This window comes from Macrotis lagotis, chromosome 8 (genome assembly GCF_037893015.1).
Source record: "Macrotis lagotis isolate mMagLag1 chromosome 8, bilby.v1.9.chrom.fasta, whole genome shotgun sequence".
Classification (NCBI taxonomy): Eukaryota; Metazoa; Chordata; class Mammalia; order Peramelemorphia; family Peramelidae; genus Macrotis; species Macrotis lagotis.
In genome coordinates, this window is record NC_133665.1 from 22803992 (window position 1) to 22828629 (window position 24638).

A 24638-nucleotide genomic window follows, 5' to 3' on the forward strand; every position below is an offset into this window, starting at 1 on the left:
GAGCCACTCCTTCCTCCCGTGTTCTCTTCAGTCCAGTGATACTGGCTTCCTTGAGTTCCAAGTCTCAGCTCAGTGTTTTTTTCTGACTGTTCTTCCTGTCTGGAATGCTCTTTCCTTATTTTTGCCTCCTGGCTTCCCTGGCTTTCTTCAAGTCCTAAAGAAAATTCTGCCTTCCACAAGAAGCTTTTCACAACTTCTTTAATTCTAATGCCTTCCCTCCTTTAATTAATTTCTATGTGTTCTATATATAATACAGACTTGTTTGCTTGTGGTCTCCCCTATTGGACTGTGAGCTTCTGAAGGCAAGGACTTTCTTTGCATCTGCATCACTTAGTATAGTGTCTGACTCTCTCTCTCTCTCTCTCTCTCTCTCTCTCTCTCTCTCTCTCTCTCACACACACACACACACACACACACACACACACACACACACACACACACACACTTTGTCTCTGCTTATAGAATGCATGCTCCTAGAGGGAAGCACTGTTTGGTAGTAACCAATATATAGTAGACACAAAATCAAGTGCATATATCACCACTGGCCTGGCTATTCTGCTTAACTATTTTTTGTTGTTTTTTCCTGCTACAAGGGAGGGTTCTGTATGGAGGAAGGTATATATATAAAAGCCAAAGACATGAATAGAATCTAAAAAACAAACAAAGCAAGGCTCAAAGAGCTTCTGTGACCTGCCCCCAGGACAAAGCAGGACCCTGGTCCAAGTTCTCCCCATCACCTGCTTCCCTTCCCACCCCCACCCCCCCACCCAGCCACTCCATAGAGGTACTCTGGAGTCCCATCTTCTCTTTGTTAAACACATGTACAACCTCTTTTTTATTTAATGCCCATGCACCTCTGGGAGGACCACAGTGTGGGGGCATTATGCCAGTCTCACAGAAAAACTGAGGTGTAAGCAGATTATTAACTGATTAACCCAAGATCGCAAAGTTGGGCAAGTAGAAGAACTAGAACTGAAGCCCAGCCTCCTGGCTCCAGGTCCAACACAAGCTTTATGGACAGATGAAGGAGACAGTCAGATGCAGCATTAGAAGTGCTAAGTAATACCCCCACAATTCTCTGACTGGTACCACGAAGTCTAAAGGTAGAATGGAGAGACAGAACATCATGTTTTACTGGACATTTAGAATAACATAAATGGCTTTATTGGATTCTCTGATAAGGTGGGTCTGGACAGGTGGAGTGACAGAGGCTGGATAGTGCTCTTGTGGGTTGAGGGAAGGAGGGAACTAGGAATAGAAGCAACAGCAACAGCACCTTCCTTAGGTCAGTTCCCCTAAACTTTCTGGGACTAGCCTCATTCTGTGTCTCCAGTCAGGACTTGGCTGGACTCTATATTCAACTATAAGTTGTCTGTGTAGTTACACATTAACCTACCAGATGGTCGGTTGAAGGTGACAAGAGGGGGCTGCTGTTGCTGGATACCAGGCAGCGTCCTCTTTCCCTGCACAGCCAGCTGCAAGGTTTCAGGTAGTGGCTGGCCTCTGGCCAACATTTTGTAAGCTAAAATTTGAGCTCGAAGCTGATGCAGCTGGACAGGGCTGAAAGGTGAAGGACCTCTGTTGGGTTGGCTCAAAGCCTGAGGGTCTCCTGGTATCATGGGTCCTGGCTGACTTGGTGGCATCTGGGGTGGGGTCGGACCCCCTCCAGACATTGGACTGGAGACATGTTCTGGGGCTCCCAGGGGAGATGGGTGTGGAGACATATAACCTGAAATAAAGCACAGAAGGTGTTAGAGACTTACTACTGAATTTATGTCATTTCTGAAAGGTTTATACAGTTAGCAGTTATCTTAATATATTTATTCTTATAAAGAGGAAAATGATTGAGGAAAATGATTAGGGAAAATGATTGTATAATCTAGTTTTGCTTTTTATTGTACAAATCCATAAATAAAATAAAATATGAGCATAATTTCCAAAATTTGGGAAATTTAAGAGCAAAATGAGAAGAGTTTATCCTATTATTATTCTAAAGTTATACAAAGCCAAGGAAAAAGAACAGAACTGTTGACAGCAATCAGAAAGATGGCAAATTGAAATACTCAATAAAATGTTTGAGTAATGTTTCTGATTAGTCAAAGTTGTCCTAAAACACAGTACCAATCACATATAATAGAAATTGGCTTGTCCTACATGGAAATATACCCACTCAACAATCTTGTCTACTAGAAATATTATCATATAGATTTTTTATTTATTTCCATGTGACAAGAATTTATTAAATGCCTATAGTTTACCTAGCACTGTGTCCACATTAAATCAAAACACCTAGGTACCTATCCTGATAGTAAATGTATTAGAACAATTAACTAATTTATCTAGAAAAAGTAACAATAACAATTGGAAACTTTCAGTGAGACAATATATAGTTATCCTTTCCACATTGTAACTTTCCCTAATTGGGTTTTTGATATATCATTGATCAACAAGAGAAATTAAATGGGAATTTTGGAGAGAGTTTTACAAAGCTGCAGACAATACTTCAAAGACCAGCAGAAGACACAGAGCCTATGATCAAATACTTAAAGAAAATTTTATAATGTTTCTATAAATACTCCATGAAAGAAAAAGGGAAAAAAATCAGAGAGGGCCAAAAACTTTTACACAGTTTTCCATATCCCTAACCCCCATGATTTATACCAGAATTATCACTTGGAAAGGGAACTAGAAATAATATGCTCTTCAAAGATTTTTGCTTAGCATTTAAGTACATTAAAATGGAAAAACATTAAAGGTAGATTCTACAATGGAGATAAATGAGTTACAAAGTCATTTTCATTTCCAAAGTCCATACTTCCCTCATCTCTTCCTCTCCTCTCACATTCCACCTCCTTAATTTTCCTGATGAGAAATCAAATCCTAAACTCTTATTTTATCCCCTTATGCCAATTTCTCCTTTCCCCAATCTATCCTACATGAAGTTATTGAAATAATATCACTAATGGACAGGTCTGACAATGTTATTCTTTTGCTAAAAAATTTTCAGTGGATCCATGTTGCCAATAGAATAAAATAAAAATTTCTTAATCTAGCATTTGAGGCTTCTACAATGTAATAACAATTATTATCATTATCATTATCATATAATACCTACTACATGTCAGATATTATGCTAAACACTTTACACACATGATCTCATTTGATCATAACCACAACCTTGGGAGGCAAGAACTTTAATATCCTCACTTGACTGCTGAAAAAAAAGAGATAAAATCAATGTTTTACCCAAGATCTAACAGCTGTTAGTGTCTAAAGTCAAATTTGAAATCAGTCTTTCTGATACTAGGGTCTCTGGGCTATCCATTGTGTCACCTGCAATCTAGCCACAACCAAACTTTCTAGTGTAAAAATATACTATTCCCCTTTATATATTCTACTTTCTAACTAATAGGGACTATCAACTTCCCCCATCTCAATTGGCTATATCTTCCCCAACCTTTGTGCATTTATACAACCTATCTCCTGATATAGAGAAAACTCTGCTTCTTCTTCTATGGGTGGTATATCTCAAGTGGAGTATAAGCTCCTTGAAGGCAGGAATTCTTCCCCCCCCCCCATTTATTTGTGCATAGCACTGTTTCTCATAATTTTATACTTTCTTTAAAACTCAACTCATGTGTCATCTCTTCTGAAAGCCTCCCTGAAATCCCCAGTTCTTACTTATTCCCACTTCTTCTAATTTTCCCAAAGTGTTTTGTATAGTCTGTCCCTGGGTCTTTTCATTTCCTTTACTATATTTTACTTATGTTGTGTATATGATGCATACTCCCACTAGAATGTGAGTTCCCTCAAGTCAAGGACTGTTTCTAAGTTTTGTCCTGGTTTCTCTAGTTCCCAGAACTGTGCATTTCATGAAATCTATCAACTAAATGTTTGCTGAATTTCTAAGGGAGTAGAAAAAAAGCAATGAAATTAAGATTATGGGGTTTAGAATTATCATAGAAGAAATTTAAATTAAAATATCCCCCCAAAAAACATGTTTCCAAACAATCAGGTACTAGAAATCCCATTACTTTGTTATTTTTCACATACACAAAAAAATTGAGGAGCATCAATAATATACTAAGGGATAAATTTTTCTAATAGGAAAATTTACAGGATGCATCTTTGTAAATTTCCCTTAAATAATCCATACCTTTGTCCCTCAATTACCATATTTCTGAATAATAATTCAGAGATACAATGAGGAGACCTCACTTGATCTTACCTCTGTGATTTCAACTCCTAAAATGGAAAAATATGATAATGCTGAAAATGGGAAGGGTCATATGCTTTCCATTGTTTCATTTTTCCAAAATAGAGTAATATTTTGATCTTTCAATTTTGCCTTGGTATCTCTAAGGTCTTGAATATATTATGTGTTTAATGAATTTCTGTCAAATGAATGAATTTTATAAGCTTTGATATGAATCCCAGAATGCCTAACACTTATATTGATAACTTTAATGCTTTAATTAAAGCAATATTAAAGCTATCAATAATTTTAATACAAAGAGATAATGCAAACATTAAATAAGCAATAATCCTGTCTACAGGAAATATAAAATTATATTATATACTATAATAATTTTTTTCAATATGACTCAGAGACAATGTTGTTTCCTCCATTTGTTTATATTAATGTAGCCAAAGGAACAAAAAACTATGAAGATTTGATATTAACAATTATAAGCATAATACATTCAAATTTGAATAGTTAAGTGGTCACTTAACCTTCCTTGGATTTGATAGAAAAAAAGAAATGGAGAAGAAAAATCAATTCAGGATTATTTCCACTCAGTTAATGGCAGTTTTTTATAAAATCATTGCCACAGTATGCATTAAAAATGTCTCAGTTACAGAGAGATATTCTTTCTACATGACTAGCATTCTAGTAAATTTAAAGAAAGTCAGGATCTAAATGATGAAACTGAACAACTTATTTTGGTAATTATCTTTAGTTGGAAAAAACAGAAGGGATGAATTGCCTATCTCTGAAAGTAGATATACATTTATCAATAGGATGACAAAGTAGTTTTAGATTCTGTTTTTCAAAATCATTTTGGATTTGCTCAAAGTTAAGAAGAAAAAGGAAGCTGATTTCCTTCTCTGATATCTAAGTTCAATCATTTTCCCAATCATAGCCTCACTAAGAGAATTAACAAGAAATTTTCTCTTTCTAATAATCTTGAGAAAATTAAGTACTACACAGTTTAAATGAATTTTCTCTTCATAAAGTCTTAAATATTATATACATATCTCTAAAGATTTGTTCTTTTCAATGTACTAACAATAATGAATAAGACCTTTTTTTGAGACCATAATATAAAAAAAATTCTTAATTTGTTAAAAGAAAAGCAAGCATATTTAGTCACTCCTAGGGGTATATACAGTTTTGATTTAGATCTAGATCTGTGATTTGGGGAACTTCTAATGTATAAATTCCCTCCATCAGAATAAATGGGTGACACATTTTTAACTTAAAGTTTTAATGAGTTTTCTGGGCGGTTTCTTTAGGCAAGTTAAGTGACTTTGCCATGAACACACCACTTTTATGTGTCAGAGAAGACTTTACTATAAAAATACTAAGACAGGCAGATAATCAGAGACAAATAGATGATTGACAAAGAAAGACAGCCAGAGAGAAACAAAGAGAATGAGAGCCAGAGATAAAAAAGGAGACAAGACAAGCATTCTGTCTCTAAACAGAGACAGAAAGCCAGGGACAGAGAGAGTGCTAGAAACAGAGACAAAGATAGAGACACAGAGATACAGTAACCCAGAGAGCAAAAATTTGAGTCTCCTTTCAACAAACTTTGTGAATCAGGATTCAAACTCAGTTTTCTAATTTTTAAGTTCAATATATATCCACTATTTTATATAACCCATGAAATAGTAGTTATAAAATCCTAAAGAGAGTCTCTATACTGGGAGATTCTCAAGTTAAGGAACATTTAATACTTATGTTTAATACTTTCATTTTCTATTTCCTGGAAATATATATATATATATATATATATATACATATATATACTAATTGATACGCTTTTAACATTTTTATTTCATTAATGTCTTATTGAAACTTAAAACACTAAATAACATACCTCTTTAAACAATCACTCTTCCCCACAATTACATGCCTTATCTTTAATAAAGACACCAGATAGTCCAAATCCAGTTTATGTTCCTGAGAACTTAAATACTTAATACTTATTATTTGACTTACCATTTCAAATTACAGTTTGTCCAGTCCATAACATTTCAAATTGACAATAATTTTCTATAGTTAAATATCTCTATTTTTTAGTGAATCTATTGATTTATAAATTGTAGATAAGATATATAGGAAGCAGAATCTCAAATTTAGACTACAAAAGGAGATAATGATATAATATTTAACACCTTTAACCTTCCAAATGCTTTATGAGTGAGCTATATTCATCTTGTGATTTTATGTGTCCACTGAAGTTAAAATGTTATTTTTAGAAGTATATTAAAATATGTCTTCTTTCTACCCAATATTAAAAAAAAAGGTCAAACTGTTTCAGGGTGTTTTTATTTTGGTTGTTTTATTTGACAAAATTTAAGTTCAAGATTCTGTCACATTTAATGATATTTATGACCATTACAAGTACTTCAGCTTCTGGCCTGAGTAAAGCCATGTCCAAGAACTAATAGAGAAAGCAATCCCCAGACTCTTCTTCCCCATACTAAATTTATCAAATATTTGTAGAAGGGATTTTTCTTCTAATTTTCTGATGTTGCTCTATTGACAATGATACTTTGAATAACCTTCAAATTGTAGATTGTAGAAATTGCATCTTTTAAAATAGGTAATAAAGTATTTTCCTATTTAAATTTCAAAGGGATAATAATTACAAGTTAAAAATCTTCCCTGATGTTATGAATTAAAAAACTTTTTAACTGCAAGATAGTCAATCATAGCAGAATACATTCAAAATATGAAGATATATGCCACCTAAGTGGCAGCTAAATGGTACAGTGGTTAAGAATTTTGGGCTGAGAGTCAGGAAGACCTGAGTTCAAACCTATCCACAAGTTAACTGTAAAACTTGTCTCTTCTTCAAAAGAAAAATGTGAATAGTGAGGATAAAATGAGACAAAATGTGTGAAGTGCTTAGCACAAGCAAGGTGCATACATAGTAGGCACTACATATTATTTTTACTCCGTGAATACTGAGACCATAATAAAACAGGATAAATAAAGATCATTCCTGGGCTTAAAATATGGGAGGGGGTACAATACTTGAATTCTGCAATCCTGGAATTATTTTCCCAAATGACTACTTAGGAGAACAGTCATACTCATCAAAATAAGCATGGCTTTTCTCTCCCACACAGGTTCACAATTTGAGTAACAGTTGTTTCTGGACTGTTTTCCCCTCCACCTTTGGATTCTTGACATTCAGACAGTAATATTCATCCAGAAAATGCATCCACTGATATTTTTTAAAAAATCTTATTTAAAAACTAGAGGTAAAAATATTAGCTTGTTATCTGACATGTTTTTCCAGTGGTGATGTAAACAACTAATTTTAAGTTTGAAAGATTAAAAAAAAAATTTTTTTAAGTACAGCTGGAATAAACCTTGGCTGTGCTGATCCATTGGACTCTGTGGTGGGCCCATTCCAGGATGTGGTGGTCGCATGCTGGTGCCCTTCATGGAGCTACAATGAAGATCTTCAACAATTCCTTTGTCATGCATACCATCAATGGACTGAAACATTAAAAAAAACCACATAAATCAGATACTTTTTTAAGATAAGAATTTAAATGTATTTGAAGGCTTAGGAATCTTTTGGGACTGATGTGCCATATAAGCAATCATTCATAATCTACATAGTCTTAATTTTTTAAGCTATACCTTACAGAAAGGAATATTAAGACAGACACCTGTCTTCAAGTCAGAGATCAAAACTCTAGGCAAAAAAAGTTGATATTTAAAGCTAATGTCCTCAAATAAAACTTAGGGCCTGCTCAAAGTGTTGACAAATACAGTGTAAGAAGTTTCCCCATACCCTTTCAAGTAAGTTTTGAAATCTGTTGTTTTGAAGTTAAAGTCTGGAGTAAATCTGAAGAAGGAATAACTGGAATGCCTTGACTATTTTTGGCTTTTTTTTGGTCTAGTGCAGAAGGAAAGGAATTCTGGAAAGTTTTAACTTGAAACCAGAAGATTCCATGGCAGTTGGGAAGAGGGAAACAGACAGTAAGGATGGGGGCAGGGGAGTGAACGCTTGAGAAGGAAGAGGTTGAAACAGACACTATCTGGAAGGAAAACTTAAAAGTATGTTATCGGTTTTTGGGTCAGGAGACAAGAATGAGATATGTACTGTAATGCTAGCATGACCAGTGAGATTAAAGAAAGGATGGATAAAAAATGTGTGGCATGAATCCTAATTCATGGTAGGAATGCAATAAATAATCAATGAATCAAAAGGAATAAAATTTGGTAAAGAAATAGGCTATCTGTGTCCAGAAAGTTAATACCTAATCTTCTCAGATGAAAAAAGTATTGAAGAGGAATCTTCCACTGAAGAATTCAAAAGAAATCAAAAACAAGTAAGTATGAATATCTCTAGATTAGGAGAAATAAAAGCTTCACTCTCAAGGAATCTCTCTTAGAAGCTTCAACCCAAAAGAAGAGAAGAATATAGAACAAGAGGGCATATGTGGATATACATATAACATATGATATCAGGATTCTTTTTTATTTATAATAAGGAGAAAAGGACACTCTGGAGAAGAGATAGAAGCAGTTTTTTCAAGAGGACAGGGAGACAAGTTTTTTAAAGTCCCTGAATCTTATCTGCAGCTTTAGGGACCCACCTTTCCATCAGGGAGTCATCACCCCTCCTAAAAAATAAAAACAGCCCAGCCACAATTATCTGATTTGAAAAAAATATGAAAACATAAAAGTTAGGTTAGTAAAAGAAAAAAGAAAAATGGAACTTAAAAAACTGAAACAGAAGTGGAGCTTGGAATCAGGTATAAAGAGCATGTGAGAAGAGGTTCTTGTGTAAAGGAAATTAACAGGAGGTAGAAAAAACAAAGTCTATATAAAAAAGTTATTGTATACAGTGAAAGAAATTTGACTGTTGGCAAACTAATTTATATGCCTATTATGACCAAATAATGGCAAGGAATAACTAGGAGAGGATGACAAAAGATGTCTAAATATTTACAAATAACCTTTTGTAGCACTGAGTTCTTTATTACTAAGACCTGATCAATTAGAGACTTCAACGAATACTTTTCAGAACTATTGTAAAGTGGATCCCTGTCTGAAGACTCCTACAAACTCTGAAAAACTATTTATCTGATATATAAAGAACATTTCTAAATACACAAAGTTTGCAGAATTTAATGCAATTATATGAAAGCTATTATCAGAATTAATGCATTTTTTCCAAAATATTTAACTTAAGGACAAGGAATAGTATGCTCATTTTTATATAAGAACATTCTATGTATAAGAACATTCATTGAGTTAATTATCCTAAAACCTAATAAGCAAGAAGAAACATTCAGAGCATTTTCTTTCATCACTTTATGTTCTTTATAGACCATTCATACATTCATTGAAAGAAATGAGAATGGTTAGCCTGAAAAAGCAAACATTTAGAGCAGATTTTACAGTTTTCTTCTAGAATTTGAAGAGGTTATTATGAGAAAGATGAATTTGATTTATTCTGTTTAACCCCAAAATGTAGAACTAGGCTTGATTTCCAAGGAAACTTTAAAAGTCAGAAATATCCAAAAATAACTTTGGAGGTAGTGAGATCCCCCACACTAGAGACCTTCAAATGGAGATTAGATAACCTGGAATTTAAAAGGAATTTTTGCTTAGTTTGAGATTAGATTAGATGGCCACTGTGGTCCTGTGATTCTTTGAAAATAACATATGGAGCTTTGCTTTTTAATTCTTAATTCTATTTTAAACTGGTCACAAATTCTACAAAGAGTGGATTTGATCTTTTTCCACATAGAAGTCTGGTGGAAAGGTAATATTCTCTCATGGTTTACTCCTTGCCAAAAGGTACCCATGTTATCCAATTATATGGTCCTCTAACAGTGATCTGTGACTTCAAGGTAGAAGCAAGCACTTTCTCCTATTTGAAGTCTCTGCACAATAATGAAGATATGTGAAGTTTCAATCAAATATTTTTTGTTTATTGCTCATTTTCAGAGAAAACTGTGATAAAGGATGCCATTTGCTTTCCCAAAGCTAGTTGCCTCATTGTTGATTCTACAGAGAACGCATGATGCTAAATTTGTACCAATACAATCACCCCCACAGCAACAACCCAAGGTCATAAATGTAAGATTAAAGTTATCACATGACCATGCAGAAGAACCTAAGCTATGTAAGAATCAGAGTCCTTATTCAAAATCCAAATGAAAGTTTCTTATAATTAGTCCAAAAATTTATTTTTTTTAATTTCTCCTTGAGGAAGAAAAGAACTACATTCTTCTTCTTCTAATAATAATCCTTCCAGTTGAAAACAGATTTCACTCCACTAAAAAAAAAAACCCTTATTAATTTTTCTTTAAAATTTTTATATGGAATATGTGTTACATAGACTCATACATGTATGTTTATGTTGTTCAGGGAAGTAAGTTTAATGTTTCTTCAAATTTTCTATCAGATGATAAAAATTCTATTCAAGGACATTATGAAATAATCAAAAATTCACTGAAAAAATGATTACTCCCTAAATACCTTATGTAAAATTCCATTTACAATTCAGAAAATAATTTTAACAATCAGATTACAAACTCAATAGTTTTGTAATAGTCTTAAAAGTCAAGTTGTGACATTTCTGATTTATATAGGTACTCTTTTTGATGATGCATTAGACAGAAAGTACTTATAATCCAATACCTAGAAGTGTTGCCAGTAGAAAACCTTTTTTTTAAATCTGAAAACTAAACAACTGTGACTTATAAGTCAAAATGAATGAATGTAAACTCTTACCTTGTGCATCTGGTGCATTCCTTCCTGTGGAAAATCAGTAGGCCCCATTGTTGGCATTGGATGTGGAACGCTGGGTGGTCCAGGACTTGGTCCCATCATGCTGTGCACTGAACCTGGAGATGGTCCTGGCCCTGGGCTGGGTCCAAGAATTGGTCCAGGGGAGGGTCCTGGCCCTGGTGAAGGCCCAGGGTGAGGCATTGCCCCTGGATCTGTTGGCGTGGACATCTACTCTTTCTCTTTCAGTTAACTGAGCAGTACTAATTTGGACAAAGAGAAAAAAAAGACATTTAATAGATGAAATTTGGATCCATGGAGTATGACTACTAGTAATGACTAGATTGGATAATGCTGAAGCAGTCAACCTTGTTGTCCTTTTAAACATTTCACAGAACTGACCTGTGTCAGATAGTTCAAAAAATTGGTATATCTATCTGCCTTAATCTTTTATAAAGACTACTAGGAGGAAAAACAAATTTTAAAAGATTTCTAGAAAGTTTTGAATTATCTAAGATACAGAAAGTACTCCCTGGGCAAAAAAATAAAATTTAATGCTACAGCAGAAAACTAAATAGGTGATAAATTGCTATTAGTAAGGTCCTCAGAAGCTTCTACTTCACTAATGAGCCTTTGGGCACAAGAGTCATTTATTTAAATAATTACAGGTAATTCCCCCCCACACTTTAGTCTATAGGTAAATTTACAAAAGTCATTAAAATTAAACAGGGTCTAGTCATTATAACTTACAGTCATTAACACATATCAACCCAAAATCCATTTTCATAAGCATATGGAAATTTTTTAATGTTATTAAAAGTTACAGAATGGAACTTTTCCATAAAAGAGTGGAAGACTAATGCACTATTATAGAGTTCCAAATATAGAAACATCAGTCCAGTCACAGGTATCTCTCTTAATTCTCCCTTTAACAGATCTGAGGAAGAATAAACGGGTAGTTGAGAGAATGGTTATGTGAGTAATAAATGACTTAAGGGTCATTTTGTGCTTTTTGTTTGTTGGGGATTGAAGAGCTCTTTTTTAAAGTAAAGGGTCAGCTTTACAACTAGTCTTGAGACCTATCTATAAGAATAGGCTTTTGCCATCAGTGTCCAGCTAATGTGTTCTTGCTCTGATATAATGCAGTAGGAGCAGTATCCTCAGGCCTCTGTTGTAAGGCTGCCTTAGGCCAGTGAATGCTTTTTGTCAGTTTAGTAAATAAACTGCCTTGGATGTAATCCAAGTTGAACTTTCCTTATACTGAGTTGACTCTATATATAGACATTATAATAACATCTTGGAGACACATACTAGACACAACTAGGCCTATTCTCCACAGATTTATCAGAAAATAACATTTTTAAAGAAAGGCAAAAGAAACATCCTAGATTATATAATTCATTCAGAATCCACACCTATTTACTGATAAACCCAAGAGTAGATCCTAAATTGCAATCTTCCAGGCCAGTGTTTCTTCCATTAATCACAGGGCAGTAAAGGAGGAAGCAAAAAGTACAAGCTACCTGTATTGTGATACTGTTTCCCACTAAGCCATGGAGGACATTTTGAGGATGACATAGTTGATTGGAGTTATTTTGAATTTTGAAAATGAAAACCAGAAAGTGTCTGAAATATGTCAATAATAATTTACTCTTAGCAAAAGTGTTGTTTTGTTTTATTTGAAATAGAGAAATGAATGTAGGGCACTTGACAAATAAACTGGATGAAGGAGTGATGATATCAAAAGCCAAAAAGGTTGGAAGAAAAGGGCAATAAAAGACTGCTTTGGAATGAATAAAAGTGGGAAATCACCAGAAGGGGTTTTGTTGCTAGAAAATGGGATTGATAAAACAATTGAAGTGGTTTCTAAAACAACAGGAGAGCCTAGAGAGTGAATTATAGCTCTGAAATCACTAGAGAGCCAACTCTTACTATTTATTCTATGTGATTAACAAAACAAACGGAAGTAACTTCTTTTGTAACCCTCCCTCCACCCCTCTTCTCTCTCACACACAAATACACTTTTCCAGTCAGCATTTTTAATTTAGAAGGCTGACGTCAATGGAGTGGTATTATAAGTTATACTGTTCTTTCATGGATATCAGTAAACTAATATGCCCTTTTACTTTTAGGTGAATGAAAGGAAACTTTATTTCCTGTGGTAGTTTACCTAGAAATCTGTTTCAGTAGACATTACTAGTAAAATCCAATGAGTGAAAAATAAAGCTACACTTGTTTCATAATTCCAACATTTCTATTTTTAAGGTACTTAAAGAAAATTCTTCTATGTCCCTGGATAATACTTTCTGCTTATTGTAACTCTTCGAGAATTTTGTAAATATTAATTTAGAATATAGTTTTAAAACTTCGTGATGAATTTTAAAGGACCAGTTACTAAAAGCTTAACTGGAAAACTTCTTAGAAGGCAAACCAAGAATTATGAACATAAACATGGACCCTAAAGATTGAAATATATCATATGGGAGAATTTTTTAAATTATTATTAGATGGATGGATAGATGGATGGATGGATAGATGATAAAGCTCTTGCTCAGAACATTTGGAACATTTTAAAAACTTCAATTAAACCTCAGACCATCTCAAAGAAGGAGGAAGACCCTATCTCATCACCCATTGGAATAGAACAAGCATTGGTTATGAAGACAAAAGACTTGAATTAGAATCCCAATTCTGATACTACTAGTTATATGAATTTGAATAAGTTGTTTGCCCTCTCACCTGACCTCAGTTTCCTCCTCTGTAAATGTAAATCTGTAAGATGTAGATCTCTATAAAATGCCTTTTTTTTGCTTTAAGTGACTTTAGACAAGGTCATTCTACTTTAATTACTTTTCAACAACCTTAAAAGAGAAAAATGAGTGAAATAAATTATTAACCACATTCTACTCAGATAAACTCAAGCATAGGTTAAAAGGGCATCAAAGACTGGAATTTAACATGAATTCACTCTTCTAAGCAATGACTCAATTCCCTTACAGTTTTTCAGCTATCTTTGAGACAATGTAGTTGTAGAACTGTCTAGGCCAAAAATCCTTCCCTATTTTGTTTTCTATTTAGTTTTCTACAAATTTTTATTAGTAATTCAATTTTTAGTGACATTTCAAAATCTGTCTGTCTTTCAGTCTATCTCAAACACACATGTTTAATATTAATCTTATTCTTGTAGGAAAGGAAAACAGAGCTTAAGTAGTAGGTAGAACAAAATAAAAACCTGGCACATCTATCAATACTATTTTTTGTGATTGCCTATGTTGAATTTAAATCATTACTACCCAAGTTGTATATTTAAAAGACAACTTTTTCATGAGATATTATGATTTGTCCCATTTTACATTATTTTTAGTTCATAAAGGTAATGCTTTTTTTTGTTAGTTTTTTTTTGCAAGGCAATGGGGTTAAGTGGCTTGCCCAAGGCCACACAGCTAGGTAATTATTAAGTGTCTGAGGCCGGATTTGAACTCAGGTACTCCTGACTAAAGAGCCGGTGCTCTATCCACTGCACCACCTAGATGCCCCATAAAGGTAATGTTTTAAAATAACTTTATTAATGTTCTATAAACACAAATCCGCTTAACTCACATCTGTTCTTATTGTGGAAAAGTTCATAAACTTTTAAAAAACACGACATAAGTAAAGAACTTTGAATTAATAAAACCATTATTTGTTAGCTTTCTTCAGGGTAACATATGAGCCATTATTATCCCCTTAAATGGTGTGTTGGGAAGATATACATGCATGAATGAGAGGTGGTGATGTGACTTCTCTGAAGCTGTGCTAATCCAAACAAAAGACAACATATCACCTAAAGGGCTAATTGGGGCAGCTAGAGGTGCAGTGGATACAGTACCAATCCTGGAGTCGGGAAGACTCATCTTCCTTTCTAATTTCAAATCTGGTTTTAGATACCTACTAACTAGGTGACCCTGGGCAAGTCACTTAACCCTGTTGGTTTCAGATTCCTCATCTGAAAAATGAACTGGAGAAGGTAATGGCAAACACCTTCAGTTTCTCAAGGAAAACCCCAAATGGGGTCATGACTGAACAATAACAAAGAGAATAATTGGTTCCCTGCAACTTCTAGCACTATCTCAAAATGAACCTTACCAGAAACCAAGATTTATCTTCTTGGGGATCCCTACAATGCAATCCAGGTTTCCAAATATAAGGATCTATTGAAAACCGACTTAGTATTCAGGAAAAAAAAAACAATAGGCAGTTTGAAATGAGGCATTAAAAAGCATTCAGGCAAGGTACATTTTAGTAGAGTAGCCCTCTGTCACAAGACTGGGGCCCCCCTCAATGGATCTTGGGGAATACTTATCAAGTTACATGAGTATTCTTTTTTGCCTTTTTTTTTTTTAGTTTTTTGCAAGGCAAATTGGGTTAAGTGGCTTGCCAAAGGCCACATAGCTAGGTAATTATTAAGTGACTGAGGCCAGATTTGAACTCAGGTACTCCTGACTCCAAGGCCAGTGCTCTATCCACTGTGCCACCTAGTCATCTCATGAGTATTTCAAAAATACTAAAATTGGAATTACCAATTCGTAGCAAATTGTAATTTATAGAGAGTAGAATAAATACCTCCACAGAAGAGCATTCTCAAATGTAATGTCATATATTAATTATCTGAATTCAAATTTGCCCTATAGAAATTATGATAGAATTTCTTCCTGGGACATACTCATTTAAAACTTATTTTTACCACTTGAAAAATTGAGTGACACCAGTTACATCTCTGTATAGAAAGAAGCTTATAAATATAAATTAAATCAATGTAACTGATTTCAGAAAATAAAGCTTTCCCTGCCCAATTAATGGCTGAAATTGTAAAATCTATTACTCTAAGCAAAATGAATTTATGAGATAGAAAGGATATGTACTATTTCTATGTCTTCTACAGATAACACTAAAAATCAAAGTCCTTAAGTTAAATTCTATTAAGCAATAAATCTTATCATTGTTAATTGTTCAAAGGATAATGGATCAAAAAATCACCTTTATACTCAGACTACTACTAAGGCTTACTTACTGGCAATTTCCATTTTCCCCTCCTCAATCAGATCACACACAACTCCTGGACACCTATCCTGTGAAAGATTTCTAGTGCTGGAAAACCAAATGCTGTCACTGATGTCATCGTACAGCTAGAAAACCATTGATGGATCACCAATTTTATCAGGTAAAAGACAAACTTTCCCCATCAAAGTCTTGCTGTGGGTTACTCATCATGGCAATGGAGGTGACCTGGTTTCTCAATGGCTTTGCTTGAAAGAGTGCAAATCTGTCAGAAACTACCAAACTCCTAAAACTTCAGCCCAATAACTCAATTCCAAGAAGTTCATCACCCTCAGCTAATGGAAAGGCAGGGGGAATGGGTGAAAGCAAATCATGATGAATGCTATTTGTAAAGAGGGGTTCTTATCCACATGAGTAATGCAATATTCCTACCCATGATCAAATATTTTTGAAATGTGTAAATAAACCTAGTATCAGGGTTACAATCTAACCAATTTCAATTTCACCTGTCCCAACCCCCTCCTCTCATCAATAACTGAAGCCTTTTGTTCCAATCAGACTCATTGATCTCTGTACATTTCTTACTCCTCTTGCCTCCTCATCTTTTCTCTTACTTATCACACAATATATAATGTCATCATCTGATCTTCTCCTATCCATCAAGGTCTACTTCAAGATCTAACTAGTCCATAAAGCCTTCCCAGACTCAAGCCAGAGCATAGTGAGTTCTCCCACCTTCTGAGTTACTTATTGTTTATAGCATCCATTTGTCCCTCAGTCAGTCAATAAACATTTATTAAGTGCTTTCTATGTACCAGGAACTATAACTTAACTCTGAGGATATATAAAAAAAGGTGAAAGATAGAACTGGTTCTAAAGGAACTCATAATCTAAACTATTACACTATTACACCATTTATTGCCTATTCTCTCTTTTCATGCATGCATATGTATCTTTCCTTTCAAATAGATGGTCTTCTCCTTATGGAGAGAATCTCTGACTTAAAAGTCTTAGTCCTACAATGCTTCAGTATCGATTTTGTTGATTAATTGTATATGGAATATGTATATGGAATCATAATCATACTCAATATATACTAAGGAAATTAAAGAATGCAATAACAAAATCAAATTTATAGTGAACTTATATTTATATAAATCAATCAACAAGTAATTGTGCCGGGCATTATACTAGGCACAGAAACAATGAATGAAACAACTCCTATTAGCAGGGAGCTTTATGAATACTGGCTGAGAGACCAATAGTAAGAATATATTGTAGGGTCTGATGAAGCTTCTCAGTTTTTAAGAATGATAACGTGGATTGTAAATATAATACAAATGGAGACTACCTCATAAAATGTTTACAGAACATAGTTTCAAATCATTTGATTATAGTCAAAACTTATCATTATCTCCATGCTGAGAATTCATATTCTTCACAAATAAAAGGGAAATGTAAACAGATGTAGTTTCACTTAGAAAATTCCTTAAAGGTTACTTTCACAGTACAAACCAAAATAGTAAGTCATTCTTCCTAGAAGTTAGAAGAAAAAAGTTATTGCCTTAACACAATAAATTAGTAACCCTCTGTTCTTAAATTAGAAAATAACCTATTGATAAAAAATGTAAACTTCACTGTAAACAAGACTTTCATTTCTTTAAATTTGGTTAGTTCCACTTGCCAGTTTGCAAAAGGATCAACCCATTTTTCAAAGAGATCACTTGTTATAATAACAGATTAGCATCTAGACTGATAATACACAGTGATTGTTTCAGTTTGATGCTAAATTGGGTATTTTATACATGATATTTCAAAGAATATAATTAAAACTTCCCTCATCTTATTTTCTCAAAGACAAAACATGAAAAAGATAGAAAGAAAATTATGAGATCCTTTGTTATTGAGGTCAAAAGGGGTCAGGGGGTAGAGAGACTGGGTAATTAACATTTTTGGCAAATACATAAAATTAATGAAAAATTACAGACCACATTAAGCCTACATTGTATTACTAATATATTACAAAATCTAAAAAAGATCAGTTATTTCACTTATTTCAAAATCCTACTCAATAAGAATCATGTCTTATGTAATATTTTGTCACAAATTTCAAATTATAGTACTAGTGACAAATGTCTTTATATTTTCATCTTAAAACTTTTGTTTAAAAGCTTTCCAAAGAGCACCTTGAGCATTTTAGAGAAAAAGGCAATACATTAATATGGGGAATAAATAATAAACATGTAATAGAAGTAAAACAGCTATAAAGTTTTCAAATATCCACCTACATTACTATATTTAACTTGATAGTTAGGTATCTTAGGTGAATGCATTTGCTATTATTCTTTATTATCTAGCAGAACCAATACCTCAACTTCACTATCTAGGTAAATAAATAAATAAAAACTCTGTAAGGAAAAATACCAAAATACACTAGGCCTTTCCAAATAGAGTACTAAATTAACTTACCACTAAGGCTGCATTTGGAACACATTAGTGCTAAACTATACATACCATCTGTACTTTCCACTCAACTATATAAAGAATACAGATTTTTAGTAAAGTACATGGCTTTACAAGAGATTAAATTTCTATGTGACAAACTTCCAAAGAAAAGTTGTTCTGTCCTTTTTTGGTCAAAATCACTCCATTTACAAAGCATTACCCATATTTAATGGGAAAGGAGTAGAAATATCAATTTAGTAATAAATTACTGAAAAGAAAAGAGAGAAAACATAAGAGGATTACAAATAAAGGGAAACAATCTTCTCCCTCTCCAGGGAGGGGGGAGGAAAAACTATTGAGAGAAAATGTGACTTTCAAGCACAGTAAAGTTTCTAAGTTTCTAAGACCATTCATTTTAAACAACTAATTGCCCCTGACTCTTTAAAAATCATTTTTTTTTATCAGACATAGACATTCAAAACTACTAGTGGTTAAATCGGGTCTCAACCTCCAGCGACTATCTCTCCCTATAGGTGTTTGTGTTGGGAAGTAAATTGGACAGTCATTTTCATGGCAACATGTCAAGCTATAATATAGTGATTTGTTCATCCTCTATATTATCAATAAGCTGGGTATAAGAAGGTAAGAACTCATATATACACAAATACTTTCTAAAACAACTGAAAGAATCTACACATACAATCACTTTTATATCTATGTTTTCTTTGCTTAATGGTCTTGCTCCAGTGGGCAAGGCTTCAGAAGTTGATATGTTGATATAATAATAGATTCAGAATGATAACAATCTAATAGAAGAACATGAAATGTGAATGACAATATTACCTAGTATCTGATGGCAAATGTGAAGCCAATAAAAAGTTTTAATCAATACCTTCAAATGTGTTATTTTTTTTCCCTTTCCTTCCCTTTTAGGAATGTATTAATTAGAACTGAAATAACAATTCACTGGAGCAGTTTTTTCTTCTCAATCTCAAGCCTCAGGTGTTGGTCAAAGAACTTTTCAGACTAGACAAGAAATGCTCACAAACCATTTTAGAAATGAACAAAAGGAGATCTAAGGCTGCTTTGAACACTCTGGTGGTGCATATTTTCTATGAAACACCACAGTGATACCGGTCTTGAAGCTGGGGCATAACTCATGAGAGAAATAGTGCATTTAATGAAGCATTCAGCGCTCACCTCTGCTATCCTCTCCAGTGTTATAGGATACACTTAACTCTGACTTTATTTTAAAATGTTCATTATCACTATGGTCTTTCTGCCTGATGCTTCTGACAAGGTGGATTGGTTCTATGATCTAATAGGTCCTTTTCATTCTCTCACAATTCTGATAGGTATTACTTGGACATAAAAAACTGCCTTTAATCCCCTTCTTGTAGGGCACTTTTGAGTGACAAAGAAGGTAAAAGAAGAAAGTCAGGGAGGAATAATAGAGCAATTAGGTTCTCAAAGAGAAAGTGTGCCTCAATTTGCATGACAATACCCCAAAAATCACACAACCAAAACTGCCACACCTCCTAATTTATAATCTAGTTGATGGTAGCTTGAAAGTTTAACCCTGACACTCAGCTGACAAGACAGTAACCAGAAGGGAAACATTTTTGAAAGGATATTCAGCAAATAAAGCAGACACTTAAAGGATTGTTACATCTGCTGAACTGAAATAGTATAGATGTCAACAGTTTCAGATTAACGGCCATTACCCAACATACTCTTTACTCTTTCTTCTAGGATAGGTAGCCCTTGCAACAACTGACTGGTTGGTTCTTGAAGGCAAACAAGGAAATCACTAACAAAAGTCTTTTGAAATGGAAACCTTTAAGAATTTAACTCTACAGAAGGTAAATAAAAGCTCTAAGGTCTAGTTGAAGGCATTCACTGCAGAAACAAATCTCCTTCCACTATATTTTCCCACTGTTGCATATATATATATACATATATATGTATATATATATATATGCCGACTGGTTTTGTGCTTTGAGTACAAGCCAACTAGATAACTCGGGACTTAGATGCCTTAAGATTCATAAAATAAAGACAGCTCATTTACCAAGAAGAAAGAAAAACAAACATTTCAAAACTCTGCTAAAAAGTTATATAAACCTAAGTGGAGAGGAACGACGCGGCATGAGTTTTGTACCCATTTGCTGTTAAAGTTACATAACATACGGTACCCACATTCTGAAAGGAAAGACACAGTACTGCACTGTATCTCCTCCTCCTTCACCCTGGGAGCTGCTCAGAAAATCAAAACGCTTGGAAGACAAAGTGGGCAACTTTAAATATTTATTTTATTCCTAGAGTAAATCCTGCGAGAGTTCCTGGAGTATTTAGGCCCGAAGTTTGAATCTACAACAGCCCTGGGGTAAAGTAACCCCCAAACGTACAAACGCCAGAAGAGAATGACAAGCAGCCGCAGCAATCACATTGAGCAGAGCCATATTTTCTTCCCCTTTCCCTCTAGTTGGAAAGTTTTCCACCTAATCGATACCACCAGAAGCAAGTCCGTTTTCTAGTCTTACTTTTGCCAAGGGGGACGAAATGGGAAGGGGGGAAGGGAGGGAGAACAATCTCTTCCAGCCTCGGAGACATTTGGCGCAGGCAGACTAGCACTGGAGCGGGCGGGGGGCGGGGGACTGACTGATTGACGCACAGATTGACAGAGGGACAGACCCCTTACCTGAGACCCGGAGCAGAGACCAGAAGAAAGCCGACGTGCCTGGGGGCTAGGCGGCAGTGATTCTGGGAGCCAGCCGGGCCAGCGGAGAGCATATTTCCCGAGAGCGCTAGGCCTGTCTCTCCCCAGCTTCTTCCTCTTCCCTCCCTTTCATCATGTCATACCGATCAAACATGTCTGTGTGTGCGTGTGTGCGTGTGCGTGTGAGTGTGTGTATGTTTCGCGGCTGTGACTTCCTGATTCTCCGCGAATTTCACACACACACACCCATGCACACACGCACACACACATTCACCACCGCCACCACCACCAAACCTTGCCTCTTCCTCTCCAGGCACAGACTGGGGAGGGAGGGAGGAAGAGGAGGAGGAGGGAGAGGAGGAGGGAAAGGAGAAGGAGGAGGAGAGAGGAGGAGGGAGGCCGCTTTCCTCCTGCTGCTCCCGACTCGCGCGCACACGCACACACACACACACACGCACACACACACACACACACACACACACACACACACACACACAAACATGCCAACCCAGAGCAAACTGTAATACTAGCTGCAGCCCCCCCCCCCCCCCCGTCCTCCCCAGCCGCTCTCTCCCGCCCCCTCCACCTTAGTTCCCTACCCTGCCAAACTTTTCTGCCTAAGACCTCTCCAAACTTCCCTCCTGGGGGTCTAAATGCTATAGACCCTCCCCCCACCCCCGAAAGCAACAGGGGCAAGTTCAGTGCCGCCCCTCTCCGGGCACTAAAACCAGAGGACATCAGTCTTCCCCACCTCCTCTAGGTAGTTGCAAACTGGCTGCTGCCAAGCAAAAAACTGGGGGGGGGGGGGGGGGGGAAGAAGTAAGAGGCGATTTCCCTGCGTTTACCGGAAATAAGCGAAGTCTTTGGGACGGGAAGCGTTCAATACCCAGGGCGATCCATTTATCTTGCAGACGAAGCCAGGCACACGCAGATGCCCCGCACGCAGGGCCCGGAGCATGTCCGCACGTCCGGCCCCGCCGCTCCGCACCCGGCGGCCGGGGGAGGTGGAGGCGGCCGCAGCCCGGGGAGAGCTCGGGGACAAGTCAGGTCGAGCTGGACAGGCTATTTGGGGAAGTGGATCGCGACACCTTGGCAGTTCGCGTGACTGTGTTTTGCAAGGCGACCAGGAGGAGGAGAGATCTGGGCTCTGGGCTCTGGGGGGCGGGAGCAGGGAAGAGGAGGGAAAGGGAGGGGGTAGAACCCGAACCAGATCCGTGCGGAACCAAGCAAAACTAAAAGACAAGGAGCGAGAGGCGGCCTCTGTGGTCGGGGGACTCTAGACCTTCTCCCACCAGACTGCGGCTTTCCCCTCGCGCCCTCCACCTCTAACCCTTGCACTTGTGTGTTTGTGTGTATGTGTGTGTGTGTGTGTAAGTGTCTGCGCGCGCGCGCGTGTAACGTTAGTGACAGGGAGATGATCCGGATCATGGCCTCCTTGGCTCTGCTGGTTCCTGCAGCCGCCGCCGCTGCAGCAGCCACTCACTCACTCTTAACAAGCTCCATTTCTCCCCTTCTCACTCCCTTGATTCCCCAGCCCACCCGCACCCAGCCGCTGACCCTGAAGGGGATGGCTCGCGGTACCCTCGGTTCCCACTGCCCTAGACATAAAGGGAGGGGGCAGTCAGACCTCCTCCTCCTCCTCCTCGTCCTCCTTCTCCTCTGTCCTCCTCCTCCTCCTCCTCCTCCTCCTCCCCCCCTCTCCGCCCGCCCAGCTGTGGAGCCCGGGCCGGACACACTCAACTTCAGCATTCCACACTGGATGGAGAAGGCAGCGGCGGCAGCCCGGACACCCAGGCTGGCACCGCCGCCGCCCCATGCGTGTCCCTTCCAGACACAAACACCACACCAGCCCCCTGCTAGGCGGGCTCCAGGGTGGACATCCACCGGTGCCCAGGGAAGACGGGGTAGCTCCGGAGGAGATCCTCCTGCAACCCTCGGTCTCATCCCCTCTCCCTTCCCAGCAGCAGCAGCAGCAGCAGCAACCCCAGCAGCACCATACAAGTCCACAGGTCTGGCACCGTTGGAGGAAAGGGGGGGGGGAAGGTAAAGGCACAGTGGAGCCCCACATACCGGCCGGGTTCCCATCGCCGCCGCGGAGGAGCAGAGCCTCCGCTTCCCCGCCCGGAGCTGCCTTCGATCTATTTCTGTCCCCGCCACTGCCCGAGCTCCCGAAACAAGTCCCTGAGAGAAAGCAGCCAGGGACTACCGGTGCTCTATAACAAGCTTTTGATTTTGCTCTCTCCTCCTCCTCCAACTGTTACTATGATGATTTCTTATTATGAACTGTCGCGTTTCCATCCTTCCTTTCCCCTCCTTCCCCCCCTTCTCCTCCGAGGTTTTTTAATGTGTGTGTGTGTGTGTGGGGGGGAGATGAGTGAGAAGAATGCAACCTTGCCCATCTATGTGCCTTGGTGTATGTGTGTATGTGTGTGTGTGTGTTTGTTTTGCAACCTTGAATTAGCTGCGCATCGGTGACTTGGTAGCCAGGTACAGGATTGTGTGTCTGGTTTTTGTTCTTGTCCCCATTAACTAGTCGTGATTACTGTTATTATTAGAACCCAATTCTCTTGGAAACTTTCCCTCCTCCCCTCCTCTACCACCCACCCCCCCCCCGTAGTCTGTTCCCTCTTCACCTGAGCCCGGTGAGGAATGTTGTTGTTGTGTTTGTTTGGCTGCTTTTCCGCTTGTTTTGGTCTCTGTGCATGTACAATCAATCATAATTAGGATAATAATGAATAAAATCTGGCGAAGGCTGAGTGTGCAGGGAAGGTGGTTGTGCGACAGCAGCTGCTGCAGGAGCAAGGGGGGGTGGGGAGAAGGGAGTTGTAAGTTATATTTACCTTGCTGGTGAAGAGTGTGCTGGATGGAGCTTCTCCCTCTCTGAGTCACCCAGAGTACAGAAACAGAGCTCGAGCGAGGACTAGATTATGAATATGACTTCATTGATGACAGCCTTCCCCTCCTCTTCCTAAACTCCAGCCCCTCCTCCTTACTCCTGCCCGGGCCCGCCCCCCTGACTCCGGAGGCTCCGGAAGCCGCTCTCCAGTTGGCTGGGAGCGGCGAGAATTCCTGCCCACCCCTGCCGGGATTGGCGGGCCTGCGCTGTCACTCGCCCCCCTCGGCTACTCCGGGAGTACGCGGAGGAGGGGGCGATGGTGTGGAAGAATGTGCCTGGAGAGACGGCTCTCCCGTCTGCGCGGCCGCGTGTGTGCCAGCTCCGGCTGCAGCCTCCGCTCCCTGCTCGTCCCCGGAGCCGCGCCGGACTGGCCGAGACCGCCCGAGGTGGCTGCGCGCCTGCGGCTCTGGCTGCCCTGCCCGTCCCTCCTTCCCTGGTTCTGGTTCCAGCCCCTCCCTCCCGTACCCCTCTCCCCCACGGCGTCGTGTTGTTGGGGAGAAGGAGGCGCTGGAGACGTGCAGAAAGGGGAGGCGGTAGTAGTAGCTTGTAGT

The 24638-nt window shown here is 37.8% G+C and overlaps 1 protein-coding gene and 1 long non-coding RNA gene across 7 annotated transcripts in view; one reads left to right on the forward strand and one right to left on the reverse strand.

Annotated features, from left to right (window-relative positions):
- The window catches only part of SMARCA2 (SWI/SNF related BAF chromatin remodeling complex subunit ATPase 2), a 207231-nt gene extending 183090 nt beyond the window's left edge, over positions 1-24141 (reverse strand). Inside the window, exons 1-4 of one of the 6 annotated variants that reach the window (XM_074196508.1) lie at positions 24032-24141; positions 10997-11253; positions 7609-7738; positions 1397-1729 (exon numbers count right to left, since the gene is read on the reverse strand). In XM_074196508.1, coding sequence (XP_074052609.1) covers positions 1397-1729; positions 7609-7738; positions 10997-11221 — 688 coding nt within the window. In that variant the 5' untranslated portion in view covers positions 11222-11253; positions 24032-24141. Of the gene's footprint in view, positions 1-1396; positions 1730-7595; positions 7739-8039; positions 9408-10996; positions 11254-21173; positions 21623-22036; positions 22446-24031 lie in introns of those variants that run through there. The other 5 variants (XM_074196507.1, XM_074196509.1, XM_074196506.1 and 2 more) reach the window with 5 other exon arrangements.
- On the forward strand, positions 8129-21016 carry LOC141495322 (uncharacterized). The gene is made up of 4 exons (XR_012470731.1): positions 8129-8580; positions 16072-16190; positions 20225-20334; positions 20795-21016. It is a non-coding gene; the product is annotated as an uncharacterized LOC141495322 (long non-coding RNA).
- Positions 24142-24638: the final 497 nt, after the last annotated feature.